We start from the raw sequence: 24,683 nt of genomic DNA, 5'->3' as shown, positions 1-24,683 counted from the left end.
TTGATGTACCTATTTCTTATTAATTGAGTATTGAAAAGGCGGCGTAAAAGCACACTCACTCACTTGAATGTGATTAACATGTAGATATCGGACAAGACTTTAAGCGTATATCATCCGTATCTTCCAATGACATGTAGTATAAGATATATGAGCATGAAAAATAAAACATGCAGGCTTACATTCTGGAAGAAGGTAATGAGCTGACATACACTCACTCCATCGACAAATACACTCATGTTCTGCACAAACCCTGTTTTTCCAAATGCTACTCTTGGTAAGAGTTCATACTTTCAAAGCGTCACAGTCGAACCTAATATAAATGGTTCCTTGATATTATGAAAAGTTCGAAAATGTATTCAGTATGGATAATTTCACATTTGAATTCAACTCAAGGTAAATGTTTTGTAATGCCAGACTGTTAGTTCACCCGAACTGAAGATTTAAGTGGGCTTATGTGGTGGGGCGTTCCTGTCGTTACCAGTTCCGACATGGACCCGTGAAGATCCAGGGTAGAATAGGTCTTCAGCAACCCATGCTTGCCGTAAATGGCGACTATGCTTGTGGTAAGCGGCGACTAACGGGATCGGGTGGTCAGGCCCGCTAACCTGGTTGATGCATGTCACTGTGTCCCAATTGCGTGTATCGATGATCATGATGTCAATCACTGGATTGTCTGGTGAAGACTCGATTACTTTCAGACCGTCGTCATATTGCTAGAATATTGATGAGTGTGGTGTTAAACAACAAACAAACAAACAGTTCCGACATCCAACCACAATACTTCCGATGTTTTTAACTTTGCAAGGATAAATCCAAGGTTTAGCGTCTCTGTAACTTTAAATATCTGAAAATGAAACGTTTGCTTTTGCGTAATGAATTTTTTCTATGAATATGTTTTTTTTTCATGTTTTAAACTTTGCTTTTTTACTTCAACATTTGTGCGACCTATAACTTGAAAACTACTTCATGGATTCTTTTCCAATTGGGGGTTCATTTTCTATACCAAAAGGAGTGCAAAGTTTGATTTGATTTTGAAAGTTCAGTGTGGCTATATCCAAACTGGATAAAAGGTACAGAAAAAACAATTTACCAGTATGGAAAGTACTGTCCTAAATTCATATGTGGGGTGGCCTGTCTGTGTTGGTTGCCACACCATTATGTGTATTTGTAGGTAAAAAGGCTTGTGCAGTGATATTCTACAGGGACATGCCTTCCAACAGCACAAGTTATGTATGGTGGAAGGTGGGTATTCCACCAAGACAATGATCCAAAACATAGAGAAGCATTCTCAGGAATGGTTTAAGGAGCAAAATGTTACATTCCCGGAATGGCCCACCTACAGTCCTGACCTGAACGCAATTGATAATAGTTGTGGAATCATGAAGGACAAAATCAATCAAAAATAACCTAACGATATATATGATATGAAAGTAGAGGTGGTGAGATATTTGGACAGTACGACTCATGATTTTCTAACTTCCTTGATAGACAATATTGATCACAGCATTAAAGCAAGTATTAGGAAAAGAGGTGGTCTAACAAAATCTTGAACAGTTTGCTGTTTTGTAGCCTTACAAATGCAGTGTTTATTGGAACCAAACCTGACGGGAGCTAGTTGAATAGATCTCATTCTACCCGTCATGGTGTTAATTTGTCAATTAATACATAATTTTAGGTTGGAAGATTTGTTTCGTCTCTTCTAATATCTTGGTATCATCAGTTGTAGTAATGAAAGATGTAATGTTTTCGGAATGTTTATCTGATATCTGTGCAATGTGGATTGACGTTCATCATAAATCATGAACTAATTTTGTTTCAGCTAACACTTGAAATTGCCTCTTACAAAGGCAAGAGGTACCATTTCTGCCATCGATTCCGTTCTGGAGATTCTTTCTAAGATAGCTTGGAGATGGATATTGAAAGTGAGTGAATGTTATCTAACACTTCAGACAGCAATATTCCTGCCATTTTATTGCCGCATGTAGATATCCAAGTTTGGACCAAACAAACCAGTGGCTGACGACATGAGAAGTGAACCTCTACATGTGTTTACAATAACATAATCAGCCAATTCCCATGGTACTGAGGCCTCCGTGGTCTTGTGGTAGAGCGTCCGCCCGGAGAGCGGAAGGTCCGGAGTTCGATCCCCGGCCGCGTCATACCAAAAGACGTTAATAGATGGTACTTGTTGTTACCCTGTCTGGCGCTCGGCATTAAGGGGCTAAAACAAGGACTGGTCGGCTTGGAGTCAGTATACTGTGTCTGAGTGGGGTATTCATGTTAAACTGCTGCATGGTATCTCAGTGAGCTAGCACTATATGCCATCAGTCCGGACTAGTACAAGCAGCCACACACACACACGTACATGCAAGTTGCTATATAAGTGCAATAATCTTGGACGCGACGTTAAACCCCATTTCACCTCACCTCATGGTATTGAGGTGCCTAGGACATACTCTAACCCTGGTCCCCCCAGTAATCAGAAACTACTGGAAGATTAGCTTGAAGAACAAACACAACACACACAGTAACTACTGATGTATTTTATTCAACAATGGCACTTATGCACTTCATTCAGTATTGAGATGTAAATCTTACGAAGTAAACCTTTCAAGTACATTTGCAAACTGTACCTGTCTATAAATACTACTGATGTCACCCTCCAACAAAACCATTGCTGGTATTGTATTAATTCTGATTCATGAAAAAGGAAAAGAGACCTCACAATGTATGCATGTAAAGTTGCACACAAATACACCCCTCATTCATACATACAAGACCTTCTGAAATAATACCGGTCACAAACACAACAACAATAAAGGCACATCGCATAATTATTTATACAAGGACACTCTTTGCATCAAGCGAACAGAGTACCATGAACTGTGAAATCCACCTAATCAAACACAGCTGTGTTATGCACACATATTACAGTGCAGTTGATAGATGTAAGGGTGCTTGGCAGGCTTGTTTAAACGAAGGCTGGGTCATTCATTTTGTGGGTGGTTTTCCTATGGAGGTCTTTACCGACTTCTTGAACATGGAGGGGATTTGTCCATAACACGGATGAACACCACTTGAAATCAAGATGGGAGATTTCTACTTGGTACCCCCACACATCCACAATTTTTTTATGTGAAAAGTAAGGATATGATACCCAGGATTACATGTCTTTGTGAAATCAAATCCTGCCTCCGGTATTTTTCTTGCTTTTTAGCGCATGGGCTTTATTAAGAAATCAATTTCAAGTGATCCCTCCATTAGCAGATGTTCAAAACATGTGGAATGTGACAGTATAACATAGAGAACTACAGTAACTTCAGACTGTTAGCGTTGTGAGAGGCTTCCATAGCCTTAAGATACTTCGGTCACCTCCATTGTATTTAATGATGTTTAAGTGGAGCATTGTCATTTTAATTTGAAAAGAGTTAATTCATTAAAATTGAATAAAATATATTCTTTAGTCGTGTTTGCATATTTTCCATGTTAAAGTCGAGGGCTAAATTTTGGATGAAATATTTACTTCCCAAACCCATTTTTAGGCAATGGGCTTAATACGTGCAATTTCTGTATATTCTGTCAAGTTCATAAAAAGTTCTGAAATATAGAGTTGTTGGCTGGAAAAGAAAAAAATCTAATTGATCAAATAGCTTATTCAAAAACTTTATCAACACCTACTAGTCAATACAGTCCAGGAAAGATAACTGGTACGAATGTTAGGCAATCAATCACTCACCAATTACGTAGCAGTAAGTACGTTGGACTCCGAACTATGGCAGGTGGGCCTCCAAACTGTGGCACATTCTCTACTTTGAGGTGTGAATGTACAAAGGTCCCAAGATGAGATACATATCATATGACATGCCGGCTATGATGTAATGCAATGTCATGCTGCCAGTCTTACAAATGTGCTTAATTCTGATTTCCCCTTTATCCTAGCCCTTGAGCACAGATATCCTTCCTCAGAGTTAGTTTTTAGTTCTTGTGCATGTCCTAGTAAGATCTACCATATACAGGAAGGATATGTCTCAGATAAGAGCTACCCAGATCTGGGTTAAACTTGGTCTTCAGCAACCCATGCTTGTCTACTATGGAAGACACATGACTTTCTTAGTTAGGAAACTCAGTTGATAGAAGTCTAAGATGAATGTATGATGATAAAATGCATTAAAAGCAGGTTCTGTCAAATCTTAGCAATTCTCCCAATCAAAAAACCTCCATGTACGAATGTGAAAATTTAGAAATATTTTCTATTTTTTTTGAGAACTGAAATGGAACCATTATTGGAAGCAGTTCTCATAATCTCCAGACTAATATATTTCTTGTTTGACAGATGAGACGTATGCTAATTTCTGCTCAATTGAACCCCCAACCAAACCACAAACAAAACAAACCCATACAGATTATGATACAAATCTCTGTTCAACTGATAATATATCACTTCATGGAAATATTAACATTCAAATCAAGGTCTCTTTATGGAAAATAAAACGAGTAGAATATCTTATACTCATTCAACCCTGAGCAACATTTTTTGGCCTTCTGTGTTTTGACATATTTATCTAGAAAAGTGCTGGGCGAAAAGGCAGAAAGTTTATCGCAAAATGTATCTCAAGACATAACAGATGTTCTCAATGGTGCACTAAATGGCTGGCTAAATGAAAGGTGTTGTAATCTATTTAATTTAACACACTTTTTTATGACATGACCTTACTGAATGTATCAATCACTGGTATAGCTCAACTGCAACAATTTGTTTGTACTGATGACAGAACGAGCAGACAATAATATTTTCAAATCTTTGAAAAGTCTATGCAAACATCTCAAAATAAATAGACTATATTTACAATTTCACCACATTTTAAACATAAAATAATGCTTTCTGATATTTCTACAATAGTAGCATAAAAATGGTTAAAAAGGTTTATTATCATCTTGTTCTTACCATATGGATTCCAATCTCATTATAGAGATTTAGTTGTCAAGCCTTAGACAACAAAACTTTTTATACAACTACAATGTGTCATAAATTATGGTAGATATTGCTTTCGAAACAGATACAAACAAGGATGCATGGGTGGGTTATTGTCCTAAAAGTAATATTACATAAATATTGCTAAAAAAACTCATAATTCCAAAGGAACATGATTGTGTTAGTGGAGAATTTCATAAAAGCACATTTTTATGTGATAACAGATTAGTAGTAAGTGGGAATTTACTGAATATATAGCATATAAAGGAGTGAGTGCGTTGGGTTTAACACCGCTTCTAACAGTATTCAAGTTATATCACAGCGCGTCAGCTTAATGTGGGAGGAAAGCCCGAAGTGATGCAGGTCTCAGACGTTAACCACTTCGGTGAAACTCACGAGCATGGGTATGATGCTGACAAACCTAGAAACATAATCGGGGCGATACGGGATTCGAACCCACAACCATAGGTTTCTGGCATGCCCAAGGGACGCTACTCTGCACAGCGAATCGCGGTGCCTTAGATGACTGGGCCACCCATGCCCCTAGCATATAAAGGAAATAAAAAATAACAATAATATCCGTATGTTGGTTCACACGTCATTATGTCTAATCTAATATATACAGTAAAAGATTCATGTTAAAAATACAATATTTAAAAAATGTTCCTGTTAAACAATCATCTTTTCAGATGCAGTGTCTTGGCCTCTGTGATAGATGTGAGCAGCACGGAAGTTGGCAGCAACTCCTGCAGCGGACAGACCAATCATCAGGTAGAACATCCCCGCCCAGCCATACATGCTTGATATCAGGCCTATGACTGGTCCTTCTATGCAGGTTCCAACACTCCCGAAACCTAGAAAACAATCACAGACAATAGCAAGCAAAAGAGAAGAGAAATTAACAGGTATGCTGTTACGCCTTCAAAACTGTTATAAAGTTTATTGGTCTCAGCAGCAGTTACTACACACTTACACAAAGCTGTTTTGGTGCTGGAGTCCATAACATGGTGTCCAAACGTACTGTATTATTCATCAAACATAAAACTTGACACTTTATTCCTTCACACATCAAACAGTCTTCTGTCTTTGGGAAATATGTTAAGAGTGAGTGAGTATGGTTTTACGCCGCTTATAGCAATATTCCTGCAATATCACCGGGGGACACCAGAAATTGGCTTCACACTTTGTACCCATGTCGGGAATTGAACCCGGGTCTTCGGCGTGACGAGCGAACGCTTTAACCCCTAGGCTACACGACCGGCCCAAAATATCTTAAGAACAGAAAGCTGTTTGCATGTGCTTGCAGAAACAGAAAACAGGCCCTCCAGCTACATTTCCCCAAAACTTCTAAAGTAATGAAATACTGCCATGTACTTCCAAAAGAAATAATTACAGACATTGATCTTAAAAAAGACAACTCTTACCAAATCTCAGGATTGTACAAGTTAAGTGCAACAGTCTTGGCAATGAATGATACAACCATTTTTCACAAAAACCTCACTGATAGCCTTGACCTTTGACAGACATGGTGCATGACTGCCTACAGATATTGTAGGATAAGTAAAGATACAAATAAATATAACGTTTCTTGGCTGCAGAGGTACCACTTCAGGATCTGTTTGATGTATCTGCCAAGTTTTGTTGACAGATATTGAATGGTCTTTGAGTTGTGTTCCAGAAACGAAATCCATCCCCACCATCCCAGTGTGTTAACCACAAAATTTTCTTTGAATTATTTTCCATCTCTTGACCTCGACCGTGACATTCACCAAAAGAATTCCCCAGGGCCATTTGGATGAAGTGCATGGAAGGATAGTTTCCAATGTCAACGATCACTGTGTAGTAGTCATCAGACATATCACTGATGAGGAGGTAAAATCCATCAAAAGCCTTAAAGCACTTCTGTTTCATGTCACTGTGAACAGAAACAGTTGGTGCTGTAACTCGAGAGAGTGAGTGAATATGGTTATACGCCGCTTTTATCAATATTCCAGCAATATCATGGCAGGGGACCCCAGAAATGGGCTTCACACATTGTACCCATGTTGGGAATCAAACCCGGGTCTTCAGCGTGACGAGCGATGGCTTTAACCACTAGGCTACCCGACCGCCCCCTGTGTAACTTGAACGTATAACTTGTTGTATAACTTGATTAGCTATTACTAGACTGAAGTATAAGTGAATGTAACATACCATTGACAAGACCGACTGTAGCTGCTCCTGCTTTACGGTTGTCCCTCTCTCCCAGCTCCAGTGGTATGGCACCTCCTGAAATGTAAAACATACATCAAATAACTTTAATGCAGATAATCTATCATTGAATGTGAAGCTGAAAGAATTGTCCTGGCTGCTACAGTGAAATATTAAAGCAACCTGTAAATAACAGTGAGAGAGTTGGGTTTAACACCACTTTTAACATTATTCCAGTTGTATCACAGTGTGTCAGCATAATGTTGGAGGAAAGCCCAATTTGGTGAAACCCACGGTCACGGGTATGGTGCTGACATATCTAGAAACATAATCAGGGCAAACCGGGATTCGAACCCACAATCATAGGTTTCTGGTGTGCATAAAGGACGCAACTCTGCACAGCGAATCACGGCGCCATAGACGACTGGGCCAGCCATGCCCCCCTGTAAATAATAAAGTCTTGCAGTGTTCTGCCAAGAAACTGACAAGGACCCCTTCAGCATAACTACATGGGGTCATTTTCAAAACTTATTGGGCCGCACTCTGAGAGAACATATAAAACTTAAAACCCCATAGTATGCAGGTTGTTGATGCAGAATTGCCATCCACAAGTAACCTTAGCGATACACAAAATTTTCAGATGGCATCTTTCTCAGATATTGCGTATTGCAGCAACAATGTCCGATGTCATATTTAATTAGCCTCAATGGTTTGTTTGTAATCTCTGCCGTTAGCATGTCTCTTTAAGGTACTTGTCATAAAATTAAAATGCAGCTTTGTTATTCAATTAGATTTCACATGATTTATACAAAGCTGACATGTTTCAGTATTTCTTCCTGAGTTATGCTGCAACCACATATAGTCACTAAACCAGATTAGCTGAAACTTTCTAATTTCTCAGTTTTTCTATCATTCCTCAGTCTGTCACCATGGTCACTCTCAGGTGAGCCATGCAACACATTCTGTGTATTGCTAACATAATTGGTGGTCAGCCATTCTGCGATACCAAAGTCATTTGATGCAGAAACATTTTTGGCATTATCAGAACTATGACTACTAAATTTGCAAAGATGTGTAAACTTGAATCTGATTTAACCATTTGTGACTTACAGCCAATGAAAGGTACTGATAGTAAATTGAGATGCAACGAAAATAAAAAACGTTTACATTTAACAAAAGAAGCAGCTGTCCTGTGATGTAAACTGTTTTTGAGACAGTAAGTGACTCCCATAATCATATAAATAAACCCATCTACATGAATGCGCCCCTTGTCACACTGAGAGTATATATCATGCACCAATTGATGAAATATGTTGAGAATCCCGCGAGGCCGCTGCCTTGGCAGAACACTGGTCTTGGGGAGGGAATCATCAATAAGCGAATGCAGATCATTGTCTGAAGGTAAACAAGGGAACAGCTGGTTCTGATTTTGCTTCATTACTGTAAATCATATTTCAGATGTACCTAACACTGACTGTGTTGACTTGTATGATATATTAGCACAATTTCGATAAAGAGTAAAGATTTAATTTACACCAAGCAGTTTTTTGTGGACAATTTATACATTTACAATATTTTCTTAATAGTTTTAAATTAAACAGTATACCCCATCAGGACCCTCAAGACACGTCATATTTAAGCAATATCACAGCAATATCACAGCAATATCACGGCAATATCAACAAGAGTGCTCTGAGAGCTCAACATCAACCGCATGGATTTTTTTAACAAGTTTATATTTTCTTTGTATTTTATGAAATAACAAGGTGGCACTGCATTTGAAACAAATTGTGCAGAACATTTTGTTGGGAGTAATCTAGTCAGAATGCTAATGCCATAAGGATGTAGCTCACCCACAAAGCCTTATACAAGGAAACTAACTATAGTTAGATATTGTGACATTTTCACAACAGAGACTAAATAACATTGTTTTATAATGGTTGTTACCTGAGACAAAGTTGTACCTGTATCAGTTGACAAAAATGAGGATCATAAACCAGGGTAGTAACTCTGTTAAAATAAATCAAATTTATAACGACTGTGATATGTGTATCAACACATGTTGTGTGTAGAGCGGCATGTGTTTAGAGCGTCAGGGATATTCCCTGAAAAATGTAGGAGTTGACATCACAAAAACAGTACCCTCTCTCACAGTTGTGCAAATCGAGCTTCATAAACAAAGGGCAGTAACTCTCTCAACATGAAAAGAAATTAATATGACTGGGATATGGATATATTAAACGTGCACATTTTAACTGTAGGAGGAGTCGATTTCACAAGCTTAGTACCCTCTCTCACAATTAAGCAAATGAACCTCCGTAAAACAGGGGCAGTAACTATGTCAAAATGTGTCGAAATATATGGGACTGCGATATGCGTATCATCAACATGTTGACATCTTGTGTGTAGAGTGTCAGGGATATTCTCTGGAAACTGTAGGAGGAGTTGATTTCACAAGCTTAGTACCCTCTGTGGGACGGACAGACAGACGGACGGATGGACGGACTGCGCAACGACATAATCCCCCTTCGGCCATTCTGGCCCGGCGGGGGAAAAAATGGGCTTCACATTGTACCCATGTGAGGAACTGATCCAGATGTGAAAAGTGAACACCTCAACAGCCAGACTACCTCACCGTGATCAACAATACACTCTGCCAGGGTGGGGAGAAACACCATCACCTTGGACATGTTTGCCTTCCCAGACTGTCATCTATCAAAATACCTACCATCCTGTGTAAACATTGAGAGAGTTCGAACACAGTGTAACTCGTACATTCACACCCTGTTTAAATATCTATCTGTACAAATATCATACAAATGTTACCTAAAATGGTGTCTGGCCCTGCATTGAATGCTCCTGCAAGGAACATGAACACGGAGTTTACAAGCTTCCCCATTGAGCTTGTATAGATGAAGAGAATCAGCGACACTGTAGACAGAAGAATGGACAGCCATGTGCCGTGTAGAGATCGCCCAGGAAAATATCTACAACATAACATTGAAGTTTGATCAGGAAAGGTTATTATAGGGCAGTTTGTATATCAACCACAGACGCCCCAATTCATGTACCAGAACATAAAATTGTAAAATGTATCTATTCACAAATGAATGCCAAACATTTTCACCTTGCTGCAAAGACACTGTCATTCGAAAGCCAAGCCAAGAAGTCACTCCACTCCATTTTCTTACCCCATGGGCTGATATCATTCGCCCATTCAAAATGCATTGATAAGTCGTATCAGCCCAGTAGGTAATTTAATATGGGTGTGGTTATTACACCTGTGATACAACCGTCTCTATGTTGACTTTATCGCACATTCAATAAGACACATATCTTGATAGGTGTATGATAATAAAGATATATATATCTATTTTTGTTGCAAAGCACAAATGTGTTCATAAAACCCAACTTTCTTTATCATCTCATTAGCATCACAAACTATTTATATTAAGTGACTGAAAAGTTGAAACTTGCCCTGTGAGCATTGTCCAGAAAGCATTGTGAAAACATTTCAACCTCTGCATATGGGTGAAATACTAGTCCTGAGTGTGGGGAGCTTACCTGTCAAGTATGACGCCTAACAGGGCACTTCCTATGACACCACCGACTTCAAATGTTGTTGAGCATACACCAGCCAGACTTGGAGAATATTTTAACTGAAAAATAGATCTAAACTCACTAACTTTGTGAATGTTTATTTGCTGAGAAATATGTAAAATGGCACATAATGAAAGCCTGACAAATCCTAAGATGAGACTGATATTAAACAATCATTGTTTCATCAGTAACAATAACATACCCACTGGAATGTGTTTTTACGCACAAAAACAGATGTCTCCCCCTCTTCATTTTTGATACATGAGTTCAAGTTGTTAATATAAACGTGCTTCCAAATCCTAGAAACAATAATATCAAAAATACTAGTACAGATTCTGATTAAGGCATTGATTAAGCATAATTACAGTTGATGCCATGCTGACTCGTTATGGCAGATAAGACTACTAAACTTGCAAGTATTTCCAATTTTTTTCCATCAAAACGCAACAATATAAATTGAAAAATATGAAAAGCCCATGGTTAAACATGTGGTCATTGCACAGTTGTCACCGGTTTCAAGAAAAATATTAATTAGTTAGTGATTTATGGCTCGGCAACAAAGACTAAGAGTTGTTTGAGACTAAGTCGAAACTGTTCCCATGAAAACATAATAAAATAAAAATTTAGAAAAATGTCAAAATTGCAAAAGGCACCATTAAGCTGATGAGCAATGCATATGCCAAATGTTGTTGAAATATGTTTTACAGTTTTCAAGTTATGGCCCTGGAAACAAACCATACCCTTGTTTGAGACTAAGTGGAAATATTTTCTTTGGAAAACTATGAAAATAACAAAAGGCACCAGTTAAGCCGATGGGTAATGCATATGCAAAGTTTTGTTGAAAAACATAGAAGAACATAACCCTTTTATGGGTGGTGGGTGGGGAGACATAATGAACCATGTACATGTAGTGACCAGAAAATGTCTGAGTCCCATAGCAGGATTCAAACCATCAACCTTTGGATCTGAGGTTGAATGCCTTGTCCACATGACCAAAGAGGTTAACCCCGTCAGCAAGCTGACAAGGTGAGGATGTCATCTATGGGATGACTCCACGCCCTGCTACATACAATTTAAGTATTATGTTGATCACGCTTGGTTCTCTACTTGTATTGACTGCAGTCTGCTTGACATATTTGACAAGAGTGAAAAGGTTGAGGTGAATTCAAACATGAATATCAACACTTGTATTTCTTTACTCATCAGTTCACAAGCTCCTTGAGACAGGAATAGAATCAGGGTTTTACTGGCCCCAAAATATTGCTTCCTATACACATACAAAGTGAGAGTTGATGCATATAAGTTGCACAATGTGTCTTTTAAGAAACAAATACATCACATTTAATTATGTCCATCCAAAGTAGGCTGCATGCTAACTTTTACTGCCCATGTCTGATTTTCTTGTCTCAGTCAATATGTTCATTTCAAACAAGAAACCCAGCAGATCTCACAAGGTGATCGATAGGCACAACTGATGGTAACCAGTGTTCAAAATAAGTGCCTGCCTGTAGGCCCGTGGCAGGTAGTTCTCGTGTCGGGCCCATAGTTTTAGAATTGTATGGGTCCTTATGGCCTGCAGTAAATTTACGCATCAAAATAAGCTGCAGTTTTTTAAACGAGGGCCTGAAGAGTTTAGTCAGGGCCTGCAGCTTCTAAAATCTAAAGGGTCCTGATGGCAGCCTGGCAATTTAATTTATTTCCAACTCTAATAGTAACCCTTTATCCCTGAATCCTTGAGAGGTCATTGATATGAAGAATTAGTTGATATATTATATACCAAATCAGGTACAGTTCCCTATATTATACTCAACTGAAGAATATTTGACATATCTCAGGTTTCTAACACGTGAAGACTCCGGGGTCAAATAGGTCTTCAGCAATTCATATTGCCATAAAAGGCGACTATGCTTGTCGTAAGAGGCAACTAAGTGGATTGAGTGGTCAGTCTCACCGACTTTGTTGATGCATGTCATCATATCTCAATTGTGTGGATAGATGCTCATGACGTCAATCACTAGATTGTCTGGTCCAGACTTTCTTATTTACAGACCGCTGTCATATAGCTGGAATATTGCTGAGTGCAGCGTTAAACAACAAACAAACAAACCACAGGTTTCTCTACTTACATGCTGAAGGAGATACATGGGCAGCCACATGTACATACAGTAACGCACAATCTTCAGACAGAACATGGTCACAGCAATTTCCGGTAAAGCACTGCAACAAATAACACAGGTATCAGAATTCCAGAGGCTGCTTGTTAGTCCAGATACCATCCATGCCTCAGGTTATCTTTACATGGATATACTACTCAGACATCTTACACTTAATATACTGAGCCGGACAGTCCTTGTTTTATCCCCTTAATGTCGAGCGCCAGGCAGGGTAACAGTAAGTAATATCTTTTAACATCTTTTGGTATGACAAAGCTAGGGGATCAAACCTTCCAATATCCAATTCAAAGATTGGACACAATATTACGCAGGTTACGATTCACTTAAGTATTCGGTGAATTGAAAAGTATCAACCCTCACATTGTATTTGGTACTTGTGACCTTCTGAATCAAAATTTTAATTTTCCACCAAAAATCAAAGCAACATTGATTTGTTGAAAAGCCCCCAATATGTTGTATCAACCATCTGTGACAAGGGCATCTGTCACCACTGAATATGTAGACAGGCTCTGAGAGGGATGATTCTAAATTCTAGAAAACATTTACCTGAAATTAATTTTGTTCCACTTCCAGCTTATTAAAACAGTTTGTTATCTGAATGGTTTTTTGACTATTCATGAATAATATGTCGTATTTGTTACCGCACACTCGTGATTTGTATCATATTTGCCACTTTGAGTATTCATTACAGCTCTACACAACATACAAACTGCAGCCTTACGGTATCTTCATCAGCTGCAGAAGACCAGGTTTCTCAGTACTTATAGGTGAGTCTGCACTATGGGTCTTCAGTTCTGAAAATCAAAGAATACACTGCAATTAGTTGTTCTACATTCTGACCGAGATGCACACCAGGGGCAAACAATGTTATCAAACTGGATGTGACAAATACCAGGTTATCTCAAACTCATTTCAGAGTCCCAAGTATCCAAATTAGGCATAAAACTGCCCTGATGACTCGAACAGTTCAAAATATTAAATAACCTTCACACACCCTCACTTGCCAAACAATTAACAAACAACTGACTGACCTCTTTTTCACAACCTTAATTTATCTAACTGTATCTTTGATTTATACCATTTCAAAAATAAAACAATATTAGTCAATAAAGAACAAAATAGAGTGGTTTGGTACGAGGCATGAGTGAGTGAATTGTGTCTAATGCCTCTTTTAACAATATTCCAGTTAATATCATGGAGTGTCAGCTTAATGTGCTAGGAATGCCTGAACTGATGCAGGTCTCAGGCGGTTACCATTTGGGCAAAACCCATGAGCACGGTTATGGTGCTGACAAACCTAGAACCTCCCCCCACCACCAAGACTGAAGAGTTGCCTCCTACTAAATTATCCTGAACACGGTAAATCTTGAAATTAATGCAAGCGCGAAGTAAATGCAAAAAATGGGAGTGGTCTTTGCTTGCATTAATTAACTTCGCATTTATGTCTCCAAATGACTTCAACAATTAGACGGCCACACTGCACACTTTGGATAGCGGAAATACCAACTTGAATATAAACACAAACACGGTTTATTGAGCAGCAGTTGTAACATGTATATAACAATGTCATCCAAAGAATAGAAATTACACAATGGGCATCCAGTGAGTTATCACTGCAGGGGTCAAGAGTTCTACCCCCTTGTGTCAAGCTTTTTGACACCTTTTCCGCATACCAATCAGTGAACTGTTGTTGGTTCAATTATTTGATTGCCTTTAAATTTCCTTAAGTCAACAGAGTAAACATGTAAACTGTGTGTTGTTTTTAGGAAAACACTGTTTATTGTTTTTTATTGAAATGCTCTAATCAGCACTAATAAACAGAGACTTGGGATGACGTGGGGGGAGTCGCATTGATATTGAGTCACATTTTTGGCTAGGGATCAGCAGTCGTATTAATTTGGGGATGCATTAATTTCCAGATTTACAAAATACATTACCCTTCCCAGGTACAGTGACACCTGCTTCTTCCGCCGTGACAAATAACACCAGCACAACAACGCCAAGAACAGCCTGGTGACAGAAACACAAATGCTATCGCCCTTGACAGTGAACGAGACCAAATATATTCAATAACATACACATCTTGTGAAATGCTGGACATAACATTTTAAACATCTCCAAAGTTGAAATTGATTTACAAGGATTTAAGATCCATTCATATCATTCATATGCATTAATCGCTAGCTTCTTAATTAAAGTGAATGCCGTTCACACCCCAGCTAGCATTATTCCAGCGATATCATAGCAGCCTGTTAACAGTTTGGGCCAGACAAATCAGAAGCTGGGGCTGATCACAGGCAACGATCCAGTTTGTCTTGGTACTTTGACTCACAATCAGAACTTGAACCTCTTTCTTTCCATTCATCCCTTATGACAAGCATGGTTGATGGAGAGATGTTCTTACCAAGGTCCCCATTAGGTGCTCATGAATTGCACAGACATTTTTGACAATAATTCTTTATTACTGATATCATGAGCAATGTCCAATACTGTCTGGGCACTATATGACACCCAATCAAAAAGTCCCCATTGTGACCATCCCATCCATTTATTTAGTTGCCTCTTTCAACAAGCGATTCAAGCCCAGACTCCCTATGAGGACTACCATCAGTAAGCATTGTGGCACTGAATTTGGACATGCCATAGGAAAATCGACAATTGGTGACATTTTAAAAGACAAACAGAAGTGGCTAAAACTCCTGGAAAATTCAAATGACTTATCACGATCCCGTGTAGCAAAACACTAGAAGCTCGAAGATGCATTATATCTTTGGTTGTGTGACATGACAAGTCGTAATGTGCCTGTTAATGATGATAGAGAAAGCTCTCGATTTTGGTGGCAAAATGGACATTTCTGACTTTGCATATTCTCGATGTATCTGTTTGCTCTGTCATCTGTCATGAGTTGCATAATTGAAGGGAAGTAACTCTTCCAGTAAGAAGCTGGTTTCAGTTAAATGGATATTCGTTTCTACGGACGAATTGTGAAATGACTCAAGTGTCCGTATAAACGAGGCATGACTCTATTGTATATATTGAGTAAGTAACCCACCACAATCATTGATGGCAACGTAAAGCAGTGTCTCCAGCCATAGTGGGTCTGTAGATATACCTGTGACAGAAAGTGTAAATTTTACATTAAATTCTACATTTATATACTCATCCTATCCCACACTATGCAGTTATTCCTTCTTCTTTCTATCCTATGGAAAAATGTGCTTGAACAAAGTTTCAGGCTTCTAAAAACATTTCACCCAAACACACCCCAGCATGATCATGGTCACCACCCCAACAAATAGTCACACACTGTTATCCTGTGAGTTAAGACCTTACACGACATGATCACCTGACTACCCCTGCAGCATCATTCTCTTTCTGAGAGTTGACAGGCTAGAGGAGCTATGATGTGTAGGATGGTAGAAATATAGCGTGAAAGTATGCTGGAGGATAGTATCCAAATGGGCGAGATCCTGATCCTACCCAGGAGAAGTAGTAGCAGAGGCAGAGGGTAGCAATGCAACCATCCAACTCAGGAGCCACGGCGGTAGAAGCCACAGGAGCACAGCCCATGAGTCCCAGTATCGTCTTAGTTGAACTGAGTAGTTTGAAGTCGATCTCGTAAACTTTGGAAAGTAGCAAAGGCCTTGTACCAATGACTAGCGACATCAGACAGGACGAGTCTCGGAGGCAGTGTGATTGAAGAGGAACCCTTGTTGGGTACGACGAAACTTGAAAGCTGATAATCTGTTGAAGTTCTGTGCCTTAACTGAAGTCTATCCGCAATCCAAGGAAGGACAACAGCTGGATCGACGTTGTTGAAGCTCCCGGTAGATGAGGTAGGGGATTTCTGATGATCCAAAACGACATCTAGGGAGCAGCGGGTCTAGGAGGAACGACCTCAGCAGTAGTTGATGAGGGAGTAAGAAGTTTCACAAGGAGGCACTATCAGCTGACCAGAACGGTGCTGTAGGGCAGAAGTCAAAGCTTGCAAGATGGACTCCAAGTCCAGAGATGAAATACTAATCTGGTCACGATGGTCCCAAAAGGTACATAGAGGCAGGGTAGATGGTAGACATCCATAGTAGGATCTGACATAAAACAGCCAGGGTAAGGTGCGCACGAACGGGAGATGGTGATAGCAACTCTGATCTACTTGGAGAATGTTGATCTAAACAAGTCACCACTGGAGGTGAGCCTTGATTAGAAGAAGAGGGACGACGACGATATTCACGTTAACAGTGAATGTTAGTTATGGACCGATACTTGAGAAGCGCAAAAAAAAAAAAAAAAATGTCTTCTCTTTAACTCAATACACGTCTCCACAGGGTGGCAATGAGAAAGAGAATGATGTTGCAGGGGTAGTCAGGTAAGGTCAAAACGCACAGGATTACAGTGTGTGACCTATTTATTGGGGTGGTCAGGATGGTGATGCTGGGATGTGTTCAGGTGAAAAATATTTAGAAGCTGGAGGAAGAAGAAATAAATGCATACTGTGAGATAGGATAAGTTCAAAAATCTTTATTTAAAAAAAGTGTCAATAATGATCATAACATTAAATTATTATAATTAGTTAATACATGAAGCAAAACTTCCTATAAAAAGCAATAGTCAACAAATGATGGATCAATAGTTATTCTTCTAAATAATTTGCTCCCAACATACCCTTAACATTCCAAAGTACGTCTATACATTGTACACTGCAGAAATCACTACTGGTACATAAGCAGAAAGTAAAGGTTAACTTACAGCTACCGGTACATAAGCAGAAAGTAAAGGTTAACTTACAGCTACGGGTACATAAGCAGAAAGTAAAGGTTAACTTACAGCTAATAAAGTACCAAGAATGCCCCCAGCAAAGGCGCATGTCCCAAACATGCCAAATACACCATTTCTGACGTTGTCAGGGATCCATGACAGCAGGGCTTTTGTGCAGTTAGGCCAACATTGGGACTGAGATGGAAACAAGAACATGATCATTTATTGTTGATTAGAACACATTTTCCATGCATTTCCAAATGGAAAATTCTGTCATCATGGTCATTCAAAAAGTTTAAAACGACACATATATGTGGAGAAATTCTTTAGCTGTATTACAAGGAAACTCTCTTAATCTGATAGTAATGGAGTGACACTAGTTTGTGTATCTTGCAATGCACTACATCGCTAGAGGTGATCAAGCCCCTCTTGAACGTTTATAGAGGGGTCATTATATATTTTAGAGAGCTATTAATACACAGTTTTATCTTAATGGCATTGTTGGTTTTGGTTTGGTTTGGTTTGTTGTTTAACGCCGCACTCAGCTATTTTTCCAGCTATATGACGGCGGTCTGTAAATAATCGAGTCTTGACCAAACAATCCAGTGATTGACATCATGGGCATCGATCAATGCAATTGGGATACAATGAAATGCATCAACCAAGTCAGGGAGCCTCATCACCCGATCCTGTTAGTTGCCTCCTACGACAAGCATAGTCACCTTTTACAGCAAGCATGGGTTGCTGAAGACCTATGCTATCCCGGATCTTCACGGGGATAATGGCATTGTTGAGATTACTTTAATGCATGGTAGATAACTATGATTGGTTGGTTGGTTGGTTGTTTAACGCCGAACACAGCAATATTCCAGCTATATGACAGCGGTCTGTATATAATCGAGTCTGGACCAGACAATCCAGTGATTAATATCATGAGCATCGATCCATACAATTGGGTTCAATGACATGCATCAAGCCTGACCACCCTTTCCCGTAAGCCACCTTTTACGACAAGCATAGTCACCTTTTACGGCAAGCACGGGTTGCTGAAGACCTATTTCACACTGGAAACTTTCATTCCAGTGAGTGAGTGAGTGAGTTGGGTTTAACGCCGCTTTTAACAGTATTCCAGTTATATCACGGCGTGTCAGCTTAATGTGGGAGGAAAGCCCGAAGTGATGCAGGTCTAAGACGTTTACCACTTCGGTGAAACCCACGAGCACGGGTATGGTGCTGACAAACCTAGAAACATAATTGGGGCGAACCGGGATTCGAACCCACAATCATAGGTTTCTGGCGTGCCCAAGGGACGCAACTCTGCACAGTGAATCGCGGCGCCTTAGACGACTGGGCCACCCGTGCCCCCCTTTCATTCCAGACTACGCTTTGAAATGTATTTTGACAAACTCCATCAGTCATTGGAAAAAGAGGAAACTTCAAGAAAGTCATTCTTTTGTTATCTTAGTACATTCATCCCACCTTGTGTTGTGTAAACTCTATACACTTACTCAGCATTTACCTGATGAAGGAGCAAGAAGTTGCTCTGAAATGTCATGACTAAGAAAAGAAGAAGTTGCTATCCATAAAAAGAGTCGTATTCATTTATTCTAACCAGATTAGATATATTTTCAACATAATACAAAATAGCCAAGAGAAGTCTGAAACTTTTGAGTCCACTAGCAGGAACATGTCTATTGACATAATTTTCAGTAGGTACTAATAGACTGAGCTACGAGATCAAACACGTTTTCACCAGACTTGGGCTTCAGATAAATGTGTTCAGAATGGTTCTAGAAAGAAGACATGACAAGTATTCTTTTACATTCTTCTTAGGGTCATACCTGGGCTGAGCCATTGATGAAGAGGAGAAGGAATAACATGGAGAAACTGCTCCAGTAGCCGAAAGTAATCTGCAAATGTAAGAAACAAGCATTCAGTTCAATATTCATTGCAGAATCTAACTGAAAGTCGCTAATCTGACAACAATTAGCTGTCATATCTAACCATGTAAATGACATCATTTTCTGGGACATGGATGAACAAAAATCTGTCACAATCACTAATTCTATGTACATGTAATAGTAATGATGTTCTTAATTTCACATATATTTTCACAATGAAACACAACAGGCAGATACAGTAAATGTACTTTCCGCAACCTTTATTCATAAATCTATGTTTACTCAACGGCAAAAAAAATGCAATAGCATATATGTTGGTTAATTTATGAAGACTTACTCATATTCAAGAGATCTTACATAGATTCGATGCACAAACGAACATACTGGTATGTTGTGTGAACTGATGCTCATGAATGTAACCCATATGATGTCATAGACCCTTGACTCGAGATGCACAATTTGTTCTGTTCAGGATTAGCGTGTAAAGTTCGCTTCATATTCGCTTAAGAACATAAACTACAGGGCAAAAGAAACATATCACCTTGTTCAGTAGCTCTATAAAAAGAAACACAGGTGTTAACTATATGATGATTATTTTAATGAAAGGAATAATTTATGATGTCTTTACAAAATTGCAATGCCATATCAATAGTGCACTTGCCTTGAGGCCGAGCGAAAGGGACATGGGGTCAAAATAAAAAATTACATTAACACAAGTCAAACAGAGTCTAATCAAAAGGTGCTCATAATGTCAAATCAAGTGACAAGACATGTCCTTCGTAGCCTGTGTTACCACCCCTGCATCAATGCACGCCAATTTAGTCTCCTCAGTCGCCGGATGACAGCAGCAGGAGTCCTTTCCCAATTACGCTACTGCCACTGATGTACAGTTCTTGCCCATTGTAATCTGCGTTGACGATGTGGAGGGGTCAAGGACATTCCATGGAAGGGGCAGTATGCTCTGATACCACCATAGCAGAGTCGTCGTAAGCCTGTTCGTTTGCTGCTGTTGATGTCGCCACCATTTTTAATTCAGATAAAACTTAATTAAGTGATAAGTTTCTCTCGCCCTGTAGTTCATAAATTAATGTTAGTATTTGACTACTTCTGGTGTCCCCAACAGTGATGATACAGGAATCTTCCTAAAAGCAGCATAAAACCAAACTGACTCATGCATAATGTCAGCTAAACCTTATTACTGTACAAATTGTCCTGAACCATAAAAGACGTACCAATTTGTTACTGATGTTAGATTCATGAAAACTGTAACTGCAAGGAGCTAGCTTCATGTATAGTCAACGTTCAAGTTTAACATTGCATAAATCAGTCTGATAGCTATAGCAAACCATTGACAGTGACGACAGGATAAGGCAAAAACCAAAAGTTCTCCTTGCTCCAAACCGATCTCCCATTGGTCCAAGAAGCATCTGGAAAAGAATTAAGCCAATATGACACATGTAACCATGATGCCAGTTTCTTTGAAACAATCACATTGCAAGACTTGTTATGAAGTGTTAGGGCAAGAATTGCACTGGAAGCTTTCTCAGACTCAGGAAGGTCTTACAATAACAGCTAAATGAAAATTCCCTCATGTTTTCATCTCACTGCATCTATTTTACATAACTATTACCGGCCCCTATTACCTGCATAACTGCATATGGCAGAAGCAGAGCAGTGTCAAGCCAGCCCAACTGTGTCTTGCCATATCCAAGTACCTTTTCCATATCAGCCTTCACCTAAAATTAAATGTCTTATATTATTGCACAATATGTATATGGTGGACACAACTTAATTGTCTGAGCGCTTGATGAAATTACAACACACCTTAGGCATTCTATTAGCTAGAAATAAATACTGGGGAAGACCTTGGTTAGAATAGGCCTTCAGTAACCCATGCTTGGCGTAAAAGGTGACTATGTTTGTCGTAAGAGGCAACTAACGGGATCAGGTGGTCAGGCTTGCTGACTTGGTCGATGCATGTCATCTCATCCCAATTGTGTAGATGGATGCTCATGATGTCAATCACTGGTGGTCTGGTCCAGACTCAATTATTTACAGACCCCCGTCATATAGCTGTGATATTGCTGAGTGCGGCGTTAACAACAAACAAACAAACAAAGATAGAAATACAAGTACCTGCCAGAAGAAATATTTATAAAATAAGGAATTATATTTCTGTGTTACTAAAACACAGCCTTTTCATTAAGTTTTGAAACTACAGTCCTTGTCAGGGACAGTAATAGTTTGAGATCAATGATCTAGACTGAACAGTTGCAAAACAAATGTGATTAAAATGTCACAGGAATATCTTGTGTTTACAAGCTAATCAAGCCACTTATGTGAACCATGATTTGGGGATGTAAAATCATTTGCTTTTGAACTATTCTGTTTCTGTTTAGTGATACTAATAAATAAGGGATTTTTAACAGTTTGCGAAAGTAGCAACTGCAGTTAATCAAATTACTGCCTGCATTCCAGCTGTTCAAATGACAACCATGAAAGAACCAGGGTTTTATGCGACACACAAATGTGTGTCCAGTTCGCACAAATATAGAGAAAAGGTGCAGAAAAAAAATTAAACTGCGTCTCGAGAGATGCACACTAATATTCATTGTGCCTACAGCATTGCAGGTGTCTGTCATTTCATCCATCAATCATAACCACTGTTCACACGATCATTCAATAGAAGCTAATAATTGAAGCAGACTCAAAATTGTGACAGAGATGATGGGTTTTGTGGGTAACTTGGTTCCTTATTTATGACACAAACACAGTTGTACATTACTTACCACACCAAGAGGTTTCCTCAGCAGGTAGGTTGATGCATATGATAGCCATCCAGTGACAAATATACATACTTGTCGAAACTTAAGTTGTTCCATCTTATAATTCTTTTCTTGGGATGACTACATGTGGGCTCATATGATACACCTGTTAAAACAGAGGTACATGTACATGAATGCAAACAGGTGCAAAGTTATCTACCTATCTCTCTTTCTAGTTTCACCAGCTTATAAACTGCAGTATGTATATGGCATAACTAAGATATAGCCTGCAACCTCGGGGTATCGCGGTACTTGTCATATATGCTAAACGGAACAAAATGCACTCACTAACCTTTATGTTTATTCGTGTTCTCTGTATCAGATATCATTCATGTTATCAAACAATGCATATTTTACTGATAAAAGTTCATTATTTACATTAGTAGCTCCGAGTAAAAGCCAGGCCTCGCGCTCAGTTTGACAAGGGAGAGAACTCCATCGTATCGCGGTACAGGGAAAAGTTGTGTATGGAGGTCCGAATTGAACAAAAAGAGGACATAATTCTGCCAACCACTTGGTATGATCATGCCAGACATCAGTGATTTGTCCAGACAAGTGCAAAGACAGCACAAGTAAAATTCTAAATGTGTTATCAGCAATAGGTATTCAATGCATATTTACCGAAAAGTAATGAAGAGAAAAATATTTTTATAAGTCAACATCAAAATAACAGAAATGATATTTTAAGATTGTTTAAAAAAAAATGGATGACAATAATTTGTCACAAAATGGAAAAATGTTAAAAGTCAACAATAAATATATAAAAAACACTCCTAGTATGCCCAAAGTATGTATTTATCTTTTGGTTACTAGTGAAGAACGTATTTCTAAGTTTGGCATTATGGCCCTTATGATCTCCCAATAAAATTCTGGGCACAGAGCAGGAAAAAATATTCGAACTACGTAACTTCCGTTACCTTCTTAGTCGCCATGAATATGCAAATGATCTAGTTCGGGTCGATAGAGAAAGTTTACTTTGGGAACTACGGGTTATATCGTTGGCCATTGATAGATGGGGGTAAGGCAATATTACAAAAGATGCCAGAAATATGTATCAACGCATTAATAACTCCTAACTTACAGCAGACAGAACATTCCGAGGAAATTGAAATTGTTTACGAAGTGTGCACTTCCTGGTTACTGATAAGCATTAATAGACAGCTGCCAAGAGGCGTGTCCCGCTTGAACTATCGGAAATTGCAAATGCCGCGATTCGATGAATGCCGCGGTACCATGGGGTCCGAGTATACCTGATCCTATCTCTATCCCATTCGATGATTCTGGATTAGAATTGGAAGATCAATGCATTTTTGTATCTAAAGCCTTGTAAAATATAAAAGAAATATCTTAGTGGCTGTCAAAGATGTCAATCGATCCTATGACTAATTAACATCGGTCATAAACAGCTTCGTGGAGATTCCGGGTAAGAGTACTTTTATAGATTGATTGTCATCTGATCGTATTCAATTTGCATGTTAAGCAGGGCGTGGAGTCATCCCACAGATGACATCCTTACCGTGTCAGCTTGCTGACAGGGTTAACCTCTTTGATCATGTTGACAAGGCGTCCGACCACTGATCAGAAGGTCCGTGGTTCGAATCCCATCACAAGACTCGGAAATTTTATGGCCGCTAGACATGAATCAATTACCATGTCAATCACTGGATTGTGCATGAACCATGCCATCCGATCCAGTTACTAAGGCTTTTAGACCTCGAGACTCGACACACTCAGATCTATCATCATTTAAAATTTGGAAGTCAATGATGACAAAACGATGTATATAATATGCCACGACAAATCCATTCTTTGCCCATTTTGTAGGCCTCATGCAGAACCAAAATGTTGTGCCAGGCCATAACAACTGATAGAAAGTTCATGAGGACTTTCTACTTGAAAATTCAATGTATGCATTTAACCAGTTGAGAAGACATCTTCTTACGACAGTTGCTTTCACCGTTAATTACCTTACAAACGTATTCGGATAAAAAAGAATCAACATCCCACGCTGAAAGACCGTCCTATCTCCATCGTCTGCTTGTGAAAAACCGGAAGTACACACGAGTATATTATTACGCTACTACTTCCGCGATGGCACTGTCGACGGTCACAAAATATAGAGTCCTGTAGTCAAAATATTTTGCATGATATTATTTTATGACCATATTTACACCTTCACTTAAACTAAAAGCAAACTGAACGATCTAATTTAGAATAATGGTAATATGTTTCCTCGCGGATGTTTTGTCTCTTGTGTAGTTGTTAG

General features: G+C 39.0%; 1 protein-coding gene across 1 annotated transcript; it reads right to left on the bottom strand.

The window, feature by feature from the left end:
• Nucleotides 1-2,558: 2,558 nt before the first annotated feature.
• LOC139444903 (uncharacterized) lies at nucleotides 2,559-24,460 on the bottom strand. Its single transcript, XM_071225909.1, has 14 exons — nucleotides 24,385-24,460; nucleotides 22,382-22,523; nucleotides 21,236-21,328; nucleotides 20,939-21,019; nucleotides 19,533-19,601; nucleotides 17,761-17,886; nucleotides 15,989-16,048; nucleotides 14,874-14,946; nucleotides 13,658-13,730; nucleotides 12,889-12,979; nucleotides 10,727-10,821; nucleotides 9,989-10,149; nucleotides 7,166-7,240; nucleotides 2,559-5,826 (listed from the first exon to the last, which is right to left on the bottom strand). The coding sequence occupies exons 2-14, from the start codon at nucleotides 22,472-22,474 to the stop codon at nucleotides 5,642-5,644; spliced, it is 1,275 nt and encodes a 424-aa protein (XP_071082010.1). The 5' UTR covers nucleotides 22,475-22,523; nucleotides 24,385-24,460; the 3' UTR covers nucleotides 2,559-5,641.
• Between the last annotated feature and the right edge of the window lie 223 nt (nucleotides 24,461-24,683).

The sequence above is a fragment of the Haliotis cracherodii genome, unplaced genomic scaffold (assembly GCF_022045235.1).
Source record: "Haliotis cracherodii isolate W230 unplaced genomic scaffold, xgHalCrac1.p SCAF_6, whole genome shotgun sequence".
Taxonomy (NCBI): domain Eukaryota; kingdom Metazoa; phylum Mollusca; class Gastropoda; order Lepetellida; family Haliotidae; genus Haliotis; species Haliotis cracherodii.
This window is presented reverse-complemented; position numbering and strand designations above follow the sequence as displayed.